Source organism: Mobula birostris, chromosome 1, assembly GCF_030028105.1.
Source record: "Mobula birostris isolate sMobBir1 chromosome 1, sMobBir1.hap1, whole genome shotgun sequence".
NCBI lineage: Eukaryota > Metazoa > Chordata > Chondrichthyes > Myliobatiformes > Myliobatidae > Mobula > Mobula birostris.
The window spans coordinates 181,519,935-181,535,208 of record NC_092370.1 but is presented as its reverse complement, the minus strand read 5'-3'; the positions used below and the strand labels follow the sequence as shown (position 1 = coordinate 181,535,208).

At 44.4% G+C, this 15,274-nt stretch overlaps 1 protein-coding gene across 1 annotated transcript in view; it reads left to right on the top strand.

Annotated features, from left to right (window-relative positions):
• Nucleotides 1–15,274, top strand: part of stxbp6 (syntaxin binding protein 6 (amisyn)) — a 399,500-nt gene that overhangs the window by 324,136 nt on the left and 60,090 nt on the right. The window contains exon 5 of the mRNA XM_072279073.1: nt 2,129–2,286. Coding sequence (XP_072135174.1) covers nt 2,129–2,286 — 158 coding nt within the window. The remainder of the gene's footprint in view (nt 1–2,128; nt 2,287–15,274) is intronic.

The window sequence follows — 15,274 nt, the reverse complement described above, 5'->3', positions numbered from 1 at the left end:
TAGGTTTCGATGAGATTTCCCCCATTCTTCTAAACCCCAGTGTATATGGGCTCAAAGCTCATGTGTTAGCCTTTTCATTTCTGCATCATTCTCATGAACCTCCTCCTAACCCTCTCCAATGCCAGCACATCTTTTCTTAGATAAAAGGCCAAAAACTGCTCACAATGCTCCAAGTGCAGTCTGGCCAACACCTTATAAAGCCTCAGCATTACATCCTTGCTCTTGTACTCCAGTTCTCTCAAAATGAATGTTAACATTGCATTTGCCTTCCTTACCACTGACTCAACCTGCAAATTAATCTTTAGGGAATTTAGCACAAGGACTCCCAAATCTTTTTGCACCTCAGATTTTTTGGATTTTCTCCCACTTTAGAAAATAGTCTAGGCTTTTATTTCTTCTACCAAAGTGCATGACCATACACATCCATAGACTATATTCCATTTGCCACTCCTTTGCCCATTCTCCCAAATTAGTCTAAGTCCTTTGTAGACTTGGTGCTTCTTCAACAATACTGCACCTGCCCCTTCATCTATCTTCATTTCATCCATTAACTTGGCCACAAAGTCATCAATTCTGTCAGCCAAATCATTAACATACAACATGAAAAGAAGCAGTCCCAACACTGATCCCTGCGGAACACAACTAGTCATCTGCAGCCCCTCTGTTCCCACTCATTATTATTGTACAACAGTCCATTCAAGAGTCTTGTATGTTAATGATGAACAGTGGAATAGAATCTGTCCTTGAGCCTGGCATTATGTCTTCTGCCCAATGTAATGGGGTGGGGGTGGGAGAGGAGAAGAGAGAACGTCTGGAGAGGGTGGGGTCTTTGATTATCTCACCTGCATCCTGTATTCCCAAAACAGAAGGGAGTGTAGGTAGACTCGGTCAAGATGGAGCTGGTTTTCTTGATAAACTGTGCTGTTCACAATTCTCCATTGTTTTATGGTCTTTGCCCTACCATGTTGTGATGTATCTGGATTGGATACTTTCTATGGTGCATCAGTAAAAGTTGGAGAGAGTCGAGCAGGATCTGCTGAGTTACCTTAGCGGTGTTTGGAAGTAGTGGTCCTGATATGTTTTCTTGATCATTATTCTCAGAGTGGTTGGACCATGACAAACTGTTGATGATATTTATACTTAGGAACTTGAAGTTCTGAACCATCCCCACTTCAAAATCAATAATACAAGCAGGAGCATGCATTCCGCCCTGCTTCCTGAAAATCAATGACCAGCTCTTTTGTTTTGCTAATATTGAGGGTAAGTCTCTTAACAACTTACTCCTTGGCTCTGTATCGCCTACCTGTATTCTGTTGCATCATCTTATGTCAGTGTCTTTGTTATTCAGATCTATCCAGATCTTGCTACCAGCATCCATTTGTTGTTGAAAAGGATTTGACGTTGGAATTGGTTTATAGAAGCAGGATCATTGCTTGTCTTCCACTCCATGCGGTCCTATAATCCCAATTCAAATGGAATTCAATTACCCTAGATAGAGCATGAGAATGGGATTGACAGACTAATCAACCTGTAACCACTGTTGGGCGTCAAACAAAAATCAACTGGAATACTGGAAACCTTTAATCATGTCATATCTCATCCTATCACTGTTCCAGGGAACACAAGCACTAGAGAAGACGGTTGCAGCCAATCATGGAAGAGCTCTTATAAGTATGTCAAGATCAAACATGAATGCTGGATAATATGAGTTGGTACTTGGCTGGAAATAATTGAGAACTGATGGTGATATAGTCTAGGATTAATGTAGCACTCCGAAGTTTGGATCAGAGCTGAATCCCTACATTTTGGAAATATGTCATCTTTTTCCTTTCATCTTTGTGACTCTTGTGCTTTGGGCAATTTTTTTGCCTATTTAAATATTGCATTTTGAAAATTCCTTGGGATGATTGTTAAGATTTCATACAATATTGAGTCATTGTTGTATTTTTGCCTACTGCCTTCCACATTTTGGATGTTAGTTTTCATCCACTGACACTTGCAGCGTTCACTCAGCTGCACTTGTGACTTTGTTACACTAAATGATAAAGTAATGATTCTCTTGCAGCCGGCTCATTGTTAAACTAAATAGTCAATCTAATTTCATTGTAAAATCCTCTTGTCTCCTCAGGAAACAGTATCTTACATTCAGCTGCAGACAGTGTTACTAGTGCAGTTCAAAAAGCCAGCCAAGCCTTGAACGAACGGGGTGAGAGGTTAGGCCGAGCCGAAGAAAGAACGGCAGAAATGATGAACAGCTCCCAGCAATTTGCTGAAACTGCACACAAGGTGAGTGATCTTCATTTCATTCTTTCTATGAAACTTCTGAAATTTTAGTAACCAGAATATCATCATCATGGAAAAAAGAAATGATTAATTTTGACTTCAGATTTTTCAGTTTTTATTTTGGTTACCACTGAGCCATTTTCACATTAATCCTATTTTGCTTTAATAAATTAAGATGTTTCAATTCATCTTAGCATCTAATTACAGGGATATACACTTGATTGTCTAAAAGGTGTTTTCCCAATCTAAAAAGATTCTCCAAATTTGCCATTTGTTACGCTGATTTGGGGTAGGTATCATGCAGCTGCTCGGTGGAGTTCAGATCCATACCTTGAGGTTTTCTGTAACTATGCACAAGACATTTACAAAGTAAACACATTTCTGAACATTGATATCCCTTCTTCATTGTGTATACATTTTCAAACTTGCCACAAAAATCCAAATTTGTACTCACCAATACTAATACTGTATAACTGAAGAATAACACCATTCCAGTCAGTTTACAGTCGATCTGCATTAGAAATGGTGGAAATAGAAGTTTCATGTTCTTACATATTTAAAATTTGTATTTGCACTATGTTTCACTTCACTTGCACACTCCTGTCCTCACTGAAAACTGGATTAATCATTTATTTTCTTTTAGAGTTAAGTTTTGGAGCATAGAAGGTTGAGAGGGGACTTGATAGAGGTGTTTAAGATTATGAGGGGGATTGATAGAGTTGACGTGGGTAGGCTTTTTCCATTGAGAGTGGGGGAGATTCAAACAAGATGACATGAGTTGAGAGTTAAAGGACAAAAGTTTAGGGGTAACGTGAGGGGGAGTTTTTTTACTCAGAGGGTGGTAGCTGTGTGGAACGAGCTTCCAGCAGAAGTGGTTGAGGCAGGTTCGATGTTGTTGTTTAAAGTTAAATTGGATAGATATATGGATAGGAAGGGAATGGAGGGTTATGGACCGAGTGCAGGTCGGTGGGACTAGGTGAGAGTAGGAGTTCAGCACGGACTAGAAGGGCTGAGATGGCCTGTTTCCATAGTGTAATTGTTGTATGTTATATGAGGCAGTTTGTATGAGTGTACTTACGTCAAGACACTGGAGCAGGGATCCAATCGCAGACCCAGTACTGTGCACACAGTGATATTAATTGAGTAACAAATCCCAAGGTACAAAGTTGGCATCAAAGTTCAGGCAGAGATCAAAACATCCAGAGAAATCCCAAAACCAGAATCGGGGAAACAGGCAAAGTCAATATGCAGATGGACAGAGTACAGATATGAATGCTCAGGAAAATTCACTGGCACAATCTGGCAACAAACAGGTGAAAACACAGGACTGAACTACACTGAGCAATAAACAGAGGCAGATGATAGGTGGATCACAATGAGACACAGGTGGCAGCAATACAAATAATAATTAGAAACAGGTGAGAGGCAGAGTACTAGTAATTTGGCTGTTTCTTTGGCTGAGGGGAGTTCAGGTAAAGGAATGAAGTGTACAGACTTAGAGAAACGATCAATAACTGTGAGAATGGTGGTATTACCATCTGATGGGGGAAGACCGGTGACAAAATCCAGGGCAAGGTGGGACCAGGGTCTCTTGGGAAAAGACAGGGGTTGTAACAGACCATCAGGTGACCGGTTAGAGTTCTTGCCTTGAGCACAGACCGAGTAGGCTGAGACAAAGTTGCAGATGTCATCTCCCATGGAGGGCCACCAGAACCACCGACTGATGAAGGCCTGAGTATGCTTGGTTCCAGGGTGACAGGATAACTGGGAAGAGTGACCCCACTGCAATACCTGTGAGCAGGCAGAGCTGGGAACATAAACACGGTTAGTGGGGCATTGACTAGGGGCTGCATCGTTCTGTTGAGCAGCTTGCACAATGGATTCAATGTCTCATTGCGCTGCACCCACGAGACAGTGAGCAGGGAGGATGACATCAGGGACCTCAGGGGTCTTGGAGGAAGGAAATCTTTGGGAGAGGGCATCAGGTTTTCCATTCTTGGAACCGGGATGGAAGGATAGAGTAAAATCGAATCTTGAGGAAAACAGGGACCCATGAGCTTGATGGGAGTTGAGATGGTTGGCCGCACGGATATTTTCCAGATTCTTCTGACCAGTCCAGACTAAGAGTGGCACCTTGGCTCCCTCCAGCCAATGCCTCCACTCCTCCAGAGCTAGCTTCACAGCCAGCAGCTCCTGGTTTCCAACACCATAATTCCACTCTGTGGGAATGAGGCGGTGAGAGGAGGCGGTGAGAGAAGGCGGTGCAGGGGTGTACCTTCTCATCCTTGGCCAAGCACTGAGAGAGGACAGCTCCTACACCAATGTCAGACGCATCCATCTCCACAATGAACTGCCGGTCGGTGTCGGGTTGAATCAGGATGGGGTCAGAGGTGAAATGTTCCTTCAGGTCAGAGAGAGAATGCTTTTTCAGCAACAGAGGACCAGGAGAATCTGACAGCAGATGAGGTAAGAGCAGTAAATGGTGCAGCCAGTGTACTGTAATTTCTGATGAAGCGGCGATAGAAGTTAGCAAAGCCCAAGAAGCGTTGCAACTCCCAACGAGTCGAAGGTTGGGGCTATTTGACCACCGCCTTGACCTTCTGTTGGTCCATCTGAAGGGAACCGCCTGAAATTACACACCCCAGGAAGGAGATGGTATTTTGATGAAACCCACATTTCTCAGCCTTCACAAAGAGCTGGTTCTCCAGAAGGCGCTGGAGAACTCTGCAGATGTGACCTGTGTGTTCAGCAAGGGACTTAGAAAAAAAAATCAAAATGTTATCGAGATACATAAAAACAAATTGGTTCAGCATGTCCCTGAGAACGTCATTTACCAGGGCTCAGAAGCCAGCAGGGGCATTGGTGAGACGGAATGGCATGACCAGATACTCGTAATGGCCTGAAGTGGTGTTGAAGGCCATCTTCCACTCGTCCCCTTCGCGGATGTAAACGAGATGGTAGGTGTTACGGAGATCAAGTTTGGTGAAAACTGAGGCTCCATGCACTAGTTCAAATGCCAAGGTCATGAGCAGAAGAGGGTAACGGTTCTTAACAGTGACTTCATTCAGTCCCCAGTAATCAATACATGGACATCAGGAGCTGTCCTTTTCAAAGAAAAACCAGCAGTAGCGGAGGAGGAAGGTGGCTGGATGACATCTGCAGCCAGAGACTCTTGAATGTACTTACTCATGGCTTCAGTTTCAGGTACAGACAAGGGAATACAGGCAGCCCCTTTGGGGGAGATATGCCAGGCAAGAGGTCAATGACGCAATCATATGGACAACGAGGCAGTAGGGAAGTGGCCTGGAACTTGCTGAACTCAGCCTTGAGGTCCACGTATTCAGGAGGGTTGGCACTAAGGTCTGGAAATTGCTCGGGGGGATCTGGGCTTGAAGACAAGGGGATCTGAGCATGGCAGAGGCAGTGGGAGTGACAGAATGGGCTCCAGCCTACAATCTGGCGACTGAGCCAGTCAATGTGGGGGTTGTGCTTAACTAACCAGGGATGGCTCAGGACAATGGGAGCTTGAGGTGAGTCAATAACATAAAGGGTTAACTGTTCATGATGGTTGCTGGATAAACTGAGACTCACCGGGGCTGTGACACGGGTGATGTTGGCCAGTCTCTGACCGTTCAAGGCGTTGTCCACCGATGATGACTGGAGAGCAGACGTGGGTAACCCCCACTGGGCAGCCAAGTCGGAATCGATAAAACACCCCTCCGCACCAGAATCGACCAAGATGGAGACTGCTCGCCATTGGATGTCCCATTCCAGGTATGAGAGTGAGTGGCGTTGAGGAGGGCCTGACAGAGGTCATGCTCACCAGTGCTCCCCATCCTACTGGTGAGCACATGGCTTTTACTGGGCAGGTGGAGATGAAGTGGTCTGGTTGGCCACAGTACAGACAGGAATAGGTGCTGATTCTCCTTTGTCTTTCAGTCAGTGTCAGGAGGGTACAGCCAACCTTCATAGCTTCAGGCTCTGGAACGGGAATTGTAGATGGGGCCAAATGGCAGGGCAGTGTAGACTGATGAGGAGCTTGGAAATCTTCCAGTGTCCCCAGGGACCCTCTGGAACCCTTCCTCCTTCAGCGCTGCTGAAGGTGAACATCAATACAGATGGCCAAATCCACCAGGGCTTGGAAGGTGGCAGGAAAGTCCCAGGTGACCAGCTCATCTTTGATGTCTTCGAAGAGGCCATTCATGAAGGTGTCGTACTGTGCCTCCGAGTTCCAGCCGCTGGAGGCAGCTGGGGTCCAGAACTCTTATGACGTAATCTGACCCAGATCTGCGCCCTGGTTCATGTGCAGCGTTTCACGGACAGCCTCTCTCCCATGTTTTGAGTGATCAAACACTTTTCTCATCTCCTCAGAAAATAACTGAAAACTACTGCAGAAAGGGGAGCCTGCCTCCTGGACAGCTGTTCCCCATTCTCTCCCCTGACCGGACAGTTGGGCGATGCCATAGGCTACCTTGGCTCGATCAGTCAGAAATGCTGTTGGTTGCAAATCAAAAATGAGGGTGCACTGGGAAAGAAAAGAACGGCAGGTACCAGGCTCACCTGAGTACTTTTCTGGAGGAGGTAGACAGGGCTGTTGGACAGGAGGAGCATGCAAGGACGCAGAGGGCAGGGCGGAAGATGCAGTCTCAGAATGTTGATGGGTGCTGTGGGACAGCTAGAGTGACTGAGTCCAGGCCACAAGGTCAGCTACATTGGCAGGAAGTGACTCCACTTCCCTGAGCATGGAGTCCAGCTGCTTCTGGTGTCTCCCCAGCATCACTCCCTGTTGTTCCAGGACAGCTATCAGACGACCAGACTCTGTTGGATCCATTCAGGCCAGATTGTACTGTCAGGGCACTGGAGCATCAATCCAGTCACAGACCCGGTATTGTGCATACAGTGATATTAATTGAGTAACAAACCAGAATTTGGAAACAGGCAGAGCTGATATGCAGACAGACAGAGTACAGATACAAATGCTGGAAAGGCTCAGGAAAATTCACTGGCACAATCCGACAACAAACAGGTGAAAACACAGGACTGAAATACACTGAGTAATAAACAGAGAGGCAGATGATAGGTGGAGTACAATGAGACACAGGTGGCAGTAATACAGGTAATAATGAGAAACAGGTGAGAGACGGAGTACTCAGTAATATAGGGGCCGAAGTACAGCAGGAGCACGTGCCAATACAAAACCACAGCCTGACAGCTGGGGGAAACACAAAAAAAACAGCGTTCAACTGGAAGTACTGACAACTGGATTAATTTAATTTGTTAAAATAAAAACTAAATACTTTTCTATAGCTCTGACACATAAGCCCCAATCCCACAGGCTTTGTTGGTTTTTCTCATGTTGATGTAAGTGTGAGCATATGCCTGTTTCTTGTGAAAATAATATACATTTTCACAGTATTAATGCAGATTAACACTGCCTGTAATTTAGTAATTACCAGTAATTCAGTGAACTGCCTGGCTAGACTGTTATGAACTGCAGCTGTCTAATTGCTTTTGGTGCTGAAACCATGTTCTCCGGGGGTTTTCATCCCTTTCTAACAGCCTCACATGAACAAATTATACCACATTTTAGCCTCTGAATCCTTCCAGATTGAGTGTGCTCCAAGTAACAAAGGGTCCTTAATTAAGCCCTGATATGTGTTTATGAAGAAGCATCAACATGTGTTCTCATTCATTAAGGTCCTGCTTCTTGTTTTTCCAACATGGTCTTTCCGAATGTCTAAAGTAGATATTCAGGCTCGTCGGAGGGGAGGCAGGAAGATACTACCAGGTTGCTGATCAATGAGCTGTGAAAACAGCAAGGAAGCCTGTTATTATGTTTTTTGATGTGGACAAGGCATAGCTTAAAATTTCGAAGGAAAGACATAAGATGGATGTTCAATGGAACATAATGCAAAAACAGTGTAACACCAGGGGATGTCATTAAAAGTAAAAGAAACCATAAGGAAACTTGATCTTTAGAATGTTTATTTTTAACTATTCATTGGCTGCCATCTAGTGTAGAAAATGCCATGCCAATTAATGCATTCACAGAGTCCAGCAGTTTATTCTATTAATCATTACTAATTATATCTGAATTCCATGTTTCTTAAAAGCCTGTTAAAATCACATTAAAACTATGCTAAGTTTTGTGTGTGTGGACAATAACTGTCTCCTCAATTTGTACCAGAGTGCACGTAACCAGAAACAATTTCATTTTAAACCTGCTGAATTCCTCCACTGTTTTGTGTGCTGCTCCAGATTTCAGCATCTGTGGTCTCTTGTGTTTCCACTTTCATATTCATGTTTGTCACCAAAATGATCACAAATCCCTTGATCAGAATGCTCTCTTACTTACACAGCAGAACAGAACAGAAACTGATCCACTTTTATTTGGACAGGCTACCTCAATTTTTTGAAAGGCACATGCAAGAGCTGGGGGGGGGGGGTGCAGGGGAAATATGACCTAAGTGACTTTGACTGTGGAACAATTGTTGGTGCCAGACTGGGTGGTTTGAGTATCTCAGAACTGCTGATCTCACATACAGCAATCTCCAGAGTATACAGAGAATGGTGCAAAAAAAAACAAAAAATATCAAGTGAGCAGCAGTTCTGTGGGCAAAATTGCCTTATTAATGAGAGAGGTCAGAGGAGAATGATTAGATTGGTTCAAGCTGACTCAGGAAGTTGACAGTAACTCAAATAGCCACACTTCACAACAGTGATGTGCAGAAGAGCATCTCCTAAACTTACAATACATTGAACCTTTAATTGAATGAGATACAACAGCAAAGACCACGATTATGCACTCACTGGCCTCTTTATTAGGTACAGGAGGTCGTTAATAAAATGATCACTGAGTTTACAAGCTTGGTAATGTTAAATTGCAATTATTTCAATCTACAGTTTCCTTCAGTCTTGATAGAGGTTTGATGATTTCTCTATATTTCCATTTGACATCTGGGAGGAGAAGATCTGGTTAAGTTATCCAAATCACTGGATATTTTTGAGGTAATTTAAAGAAGATGGTGACCAACATGCGGCTGCATTTGAGTTTGCATTTGCAGAATACTGTGTCATGAGAGTCTGTCAATAAATTTTAATGCTGTCTTCCTCCCCTGAAATATAAGTTCTCTTAAGGTTACTTCAGCAGAAGCAGATCATTATATTTAAAATATAACCTTTCTGCTATTTTCTCCAACGGCGTTCTGAGAGGCGGGACTGCGCAGGCGTGTAACGTCGGGCTGTGCAGCGCGGCAGATTTAAAAGGAACAGAGCCTCATAGAGTGGGCAGCGGAGTTTGCGGGCTGCGGAGTGAGCCGGGAGCAGAGTGAAGACTTAAGGGCTTCGGCTCAACGGGCTTAGGCGGAAACAGGCGAGGCGAGGGAGGTATGGCATTCATTTTCTGTTGTTATTCGAGGAGAGGGGCAGTATGAGTGTGAGGGCAGTTTGCTGTTCTCGGTGTCGGATGTGGGAGGCCCTGGAGTCTACAAGCCTCCCGGACGTCTACATCTGCGCCAAGTGCATCGAGATGCAGCTCCTAAGGGACCGCGTTACAGAACTGGAGCTGCAGCTCGATGACCTTCGTCTGGTCAGGGAGAGTGAGGAGGTGATAGAGAGGAGTTGCAGGCAGGTGGTCACGCCGGGGCCACGGGAGGCAGACAAGTGGGTCACGGTTAGGAGGGGGAAGGGGAAAGGTCAGGTAATAGGGACTACCCCGGTGGCTGTGCCCCTTAACAACAGGTACTCCTGTTTGAGTACTGTTGGGGGGGACAGCTTACCCGGGAGAAGTGACAGTGGCCGTGCCTCCGGCACAGAGTCCGGCTCTGTAGCTCAGAAGGGTAGGGCAAGGAAGAGGAGGGCAGTTGTGATAGGGGACTCGATAGTAAACGGGTCAGATAGGCGATTCTGTGGACGCAGTCCAGAGACCCGGATGGTAGTTTGCTTCCCTGGTGCCAGGGTCCGGGATATTTCTGATCGTGTCCAAGATATCCTGAAGTGGGAGGGTGAGGAGCCAGAGGTCGTGGTACATATAGGTACCAATGACATAGGTAGGAAAAGGGATGAGGTCCTGAAAGGAGAATATAGGGAGCTAGGAAGGGAGTTGAGAAAAAGGACCGCAAAGGTAGTAATCTCGGGATTACTGCCTGTGCCACGCGACAGTGAGAGTAGGAATGCGATGAGGTGGAGGATAAATGCGTGGCTGAGGGATTGGAGCAGGGGGCAGGGATTCAAGTTTTTGGATCATTGGGACCTCTTTTGGCGCAGGCGTGACCTGTACAAAAAGGACGGGTTGCACTTGAATCCTAGGGGGACCAATATCCTGGCAGGGAGATTAGCGGGGGCTACTGAGGTGACTTTAAACTAAAATGGTTGGGGGGTGGGAATCAAATTAAAGAGGCTAGGCGTGAGGAGGTTAGTTCACTACAGGGGGATGGGAACCAGTGCAGAGAGGCAGGGGGGTGTAAAGTGAGGGTAGAAACAAAAAGTACTATGGAGAAAAGTAAAAGTGGCAGGCCGACAAATCCAGGGCAAGCATTAAAAAGGACCACTTTTCAACATAATCGTATAAGGGCTAAGAGAGTTGTAAAAGAGCGCCTGAAGGCTTTGTGTGTCAATGCAAGGAGCATTCGTAATAAGGTGAATGAATTGAAAGTGCAGATTGTTATTAATGATTATGATATAGTTGGGATCACAGAGACATGGCTCCAGGGTGACCAGGGATGGGAGCTCAACGTTCAGGGATATTCAATATTCAGGAGGGATAGACATGAAGGAAGGGGAGGTGGGGTGGCGTTGCTGGTTAAAGAAGAGATTAACGCAATAGAAAGGAAGGACATAAGCCGGGAAGATGTGGAATCGATATGGGTAGAGCTGCGTAACACTAAGGGGCAGAAGACGCTGGTGGGAGTTGTGTACAGGCCACCTAGCAGTAGTAGTGAGGTCGGAGATGGTATTAAACAGGAAATTAGAAATGTGTGCAATAATGGAACAGCAGTTATAATGGGTGACTTCAATCTACATGTAGATTGGGTGAACCAAATTGGTAAAGGTGCTGAGGAAGAGGATTTCTTGGAATGTATGCGGGATGGTTTTTTGAACCAACATGTCGAGGAACCGACTATAGAGCAGGCTATTCTGGACTGGGTTTTGAGCAATGAGGAAGGGTTAATTAGCAATCTTGTCGTGAGAGGCCCCTTGGGTAAGAGTGACCATAATATGGTGGAATTCTTCATTAAGATGGAGAGTGAGATAGTTAATTCAGAAACAAAGGTTCTGAACTTAAAGAGGGGTAACTTTGAAGGTATGAGACGTGAATTAGCTAAGGTAGACTGGCAAATGACACTTAAAGGATTGACGGTGGATATGCAATGGCAAGCATTTAAAGGTTGCATGGATGAACTGCAACAAATGTTCATCCCAGTTTGGCAAAAGAATAAATCAAGGAAGGTAGTGCACCCGTGGCTGACAAGAGAAATTAGGGATAGTATCAATTCCAAAGAAGAAGCATACAAATTAGCCAGAGAAAGTGGCTCACCTGAGGACTGGGAGAAATTCAGAGTTCAGCAGAGGAGGACAAAGGGCTTAATTAGGAAGGGGAAAAAAGATTATGAGAGAAAACTGGCAGGAAACATAAAAACGGACTGTAAAAGCTTTTATAGATATGTAAAAAGGAAAAGACTGGTAAAGACAAATGTAGGTCCCCTGCAGACAGAAACAGGTGAATTGATTATGGGGAGCAAGGACATGGCAGACCAATTGAATAATTACTTTGGTTCTGTCTTCACTAAGGAGGACATAAATAATCTTCCAGAAATAGTAGGGGATAGGGGGTCCAGTGAGATGGAGGAACTGAGCGAAATACATGTTAGTAGGGAAGTGGTGTTAGGTAAATTGAAGAGATTGCAGGCAGATAAATCCCCAGGGCCAGATGGTCTGCATCCCAGGGTGCTTAAGGAAGTAGCCCAAGAAATAGTGGATGCATTAGTGATAATTTTTCAAAACTCGTTAGATTCTGGACTAGTTCCTGAGGATTGGAGGGTGGCTAATGTAACTCCACTTTTTAAAAAAGGAGGGAGAGAGAAACCGGGGAATTATAGACCGGTTAGCCTAACGTCGGTGGTGGGGAAACTGCTGGAGTCAGTTATCAAGGATGTGATAACAGCACATTTGGAAAGCGGTGAAATGATCGGACAAAGTCAGCATGGATTTGTGAAAGGAAAATCATGTCTGACGAATCTCATAGAATTTTTTGAGGATGTAACTAGTAGAGTGGATAGAGGAGAACCAGTGGATGTGGTATATTTGGATTTTCAGAAGGCTTTTGACAAGGTCCCACACAGGAGATTAGTGTGCAAACTTAAAGCACACGGTATTGGGGGTAAGGTATTGGTGTGGGTGGAGAGTTGGTTAGCAGACAGGAAGCAAAGAGTGGGAATAAACGGGACCTTTTCAGAATGGCAGGCGGTGACTAGTGGGGTACCGCAAGGCTCAGTGCTGGGACCCCAGTTGTTTACAATATATATTAATGATTTGGATGAGGGAATTAAATGCAGCATCTCCAAGTTTGCGGATGACACGAAGCTGGGTGGCAGTGTTAGCTGTGAGGAGGATGCTAAGAGGATGCAGGGTGACTTGGATAGGTTGGGTGAGTGGGCAAATTCATGGCAGATGCAATTTAATGTGGATAAATGTGAAGTTATCCACTTTGGTGGAAAAAATAGGAAAACAGATTATTATCTGAATGGTGGCCGATTAGGAAAAGGGGAGGTGCAAAGAGACCTGGGTGTCATTATACACCAGTCATTGAAAGTGGGCATGCAGGTACAGCAGGCGGTGAAAAAGGCGAATGGTATGCTGGCATTTATAGCGAGAGGATTTGAGTACAGGAGCAGGGAGGTACTACTGCAGTTATACAAGGCCTTGGTGAGACCACACCTGGAGTATTGTGTGCAGTTTTGGTCCCCTAATCTGAGGAAAGACATCCTTGCCATAGAGGGAGTACAGAGAAGGTTCACCAGATTGATTCCTGGGATGGCGACTTTCATATGAAGAAAGACTGGATGAACTGGGCTTGTACTCGTTGGAATTTAGAAGATTGAGGGGGGATCTGATTGAAACGTATAAGATCCTAAAGGGATTGGACAGGCTAGATGCAGGAAGATTGTTCCCAATGTTGGGGAAGTCCAGAATGAGGGGTCACAGTTTGAGGATAGAGGGGAAGCCTTTTAGGACCGAGATGAGGAAAAACTTCTTCACACAGAGAGTGGTGAATCTTTGGAATTCTCTGCCACAGGAAACAGTTGAGGCCAGTTCATTGGCTATATTTAAGAGGGAGTTAGATATGGCCCTTGTGGCTACGGGGGTCAGGGGGTATGGAGGGAAGGCTGGGGCAGGGTTCTGAGTTGGATGATCAGCCATGATCATAATAAATGGCGGTGCAGGCTCGAAGGGCCGAATGGCCTACTCCTGCACCTACTTTCTATGTTTCTATGTTTCTATACCTAAGAAGTGTAGCTGTTGTTTTATATTCCCTATTGTTTAGCCTGAATGGTTTTGATGAAGCAAAGCCAATTGCTGAGTGTATTATATTTAATGAAAGCCCTTGCCTACTTTTGTGCAATTTCTGTTTGTTTTTATTTTGCTATTTCAATATCTTCTCCCTCCAAATATATTGCACTGTTCCCTGGATAGAGGAGTGGGTAGATGATGTACTCCCTGAGCTCTTAATTAAACAGCTATTAAGAGTGTAGAAACAGGGGGTGAGTCATCTGCCAATTTTGACTCCCCCTTTTTTCATACAGCAAAATCTTCAGCCAAAGCTTAATAACGTTCTCTGTCCGTGTCCCAGTTTGTAAACTCATCTATCCCATTCACTGTCATTGTACCACTAACTTGCCAACGGCCTGCTCCAAACTTCTAATATGTTGGACATTTTTCCTCAATGCACTAAATACTTTTGTATGTTTTTGCCTTTAATTCCAGTACATTTCTCCTCTTAGTAATTTAGATTACAATCAAGAAATGAAAGTTGAAATGTGAGAAATCCTTAGCAAGTCAGGCAGCATTTGTGGAGGGAAAATTGGAGTTACTTTTTGGGTCTGTTGCCTATCATCAGATAAATGATATTGATGAAAAGTTATCCTCCGGAAACATCCTCTCTGCATAGGTTTAGCAGGCTTGCTGAATGTTTACACCATTTTCTATTTTATTTCAAATCCTCAGCAAATGTGCTCTTGATTTTCAATAACAAAATGTAAGTCTGTTGAATTTAACTGCAAATCGGAAAAAAAAAGGGCGGGGAAGAAAAATGAATGATTATTTGAAAGCTTGATTTCATCAGTGACATTGATGAATGGATTTCACCAGTGACATTGATGAATGGATCTGCGCCTTAGATTTGACATCAAACATATGTTTCTGTTTACAACTTTAATTTCTTCCTTGTTTCACTGGGTCGGGATCATTGGTATGTGGACACAAGTACAAAAATTGTTCGGTAGGTTTCAATGAGATCGCCCATCGTTCTAAACTTCAGTGACTACAGGTCCAGATCCATCAAATATTCATCATACATTAACTCTACCAACCCAACTGCAATGTTAACCTTCAGGGAATCCTGCACTAGGACTTCCAAGTCCCTTTGCACCTCCAATTCCTGAATTTGTTACCTGCTTAGAAAATAGCTTATGTATTTATTCCCTATACCAAAGTACATGACCTTATACTTCCCTATACTGTAACTGAATTCCATCTGCCAGTTCTTTGCCCTTTATTCTAGTCTGTCCAGAACCGTCTGCCAACTTCCTACTTCTTTAACACTACCTGCTCCTCCAGCTATATCTGTCTCTTCTGCAAACTTGGTCATCAGTTCTGTCATCCAGATCATTAATGTACAACATGAAAAGCAAGAGATGTAACAGTGACCTCTGTGGAACACCACTAGTCACTGGCAGCCAAGCAGAAAGGCATCCTTTATTCTCACTCTTTGCCA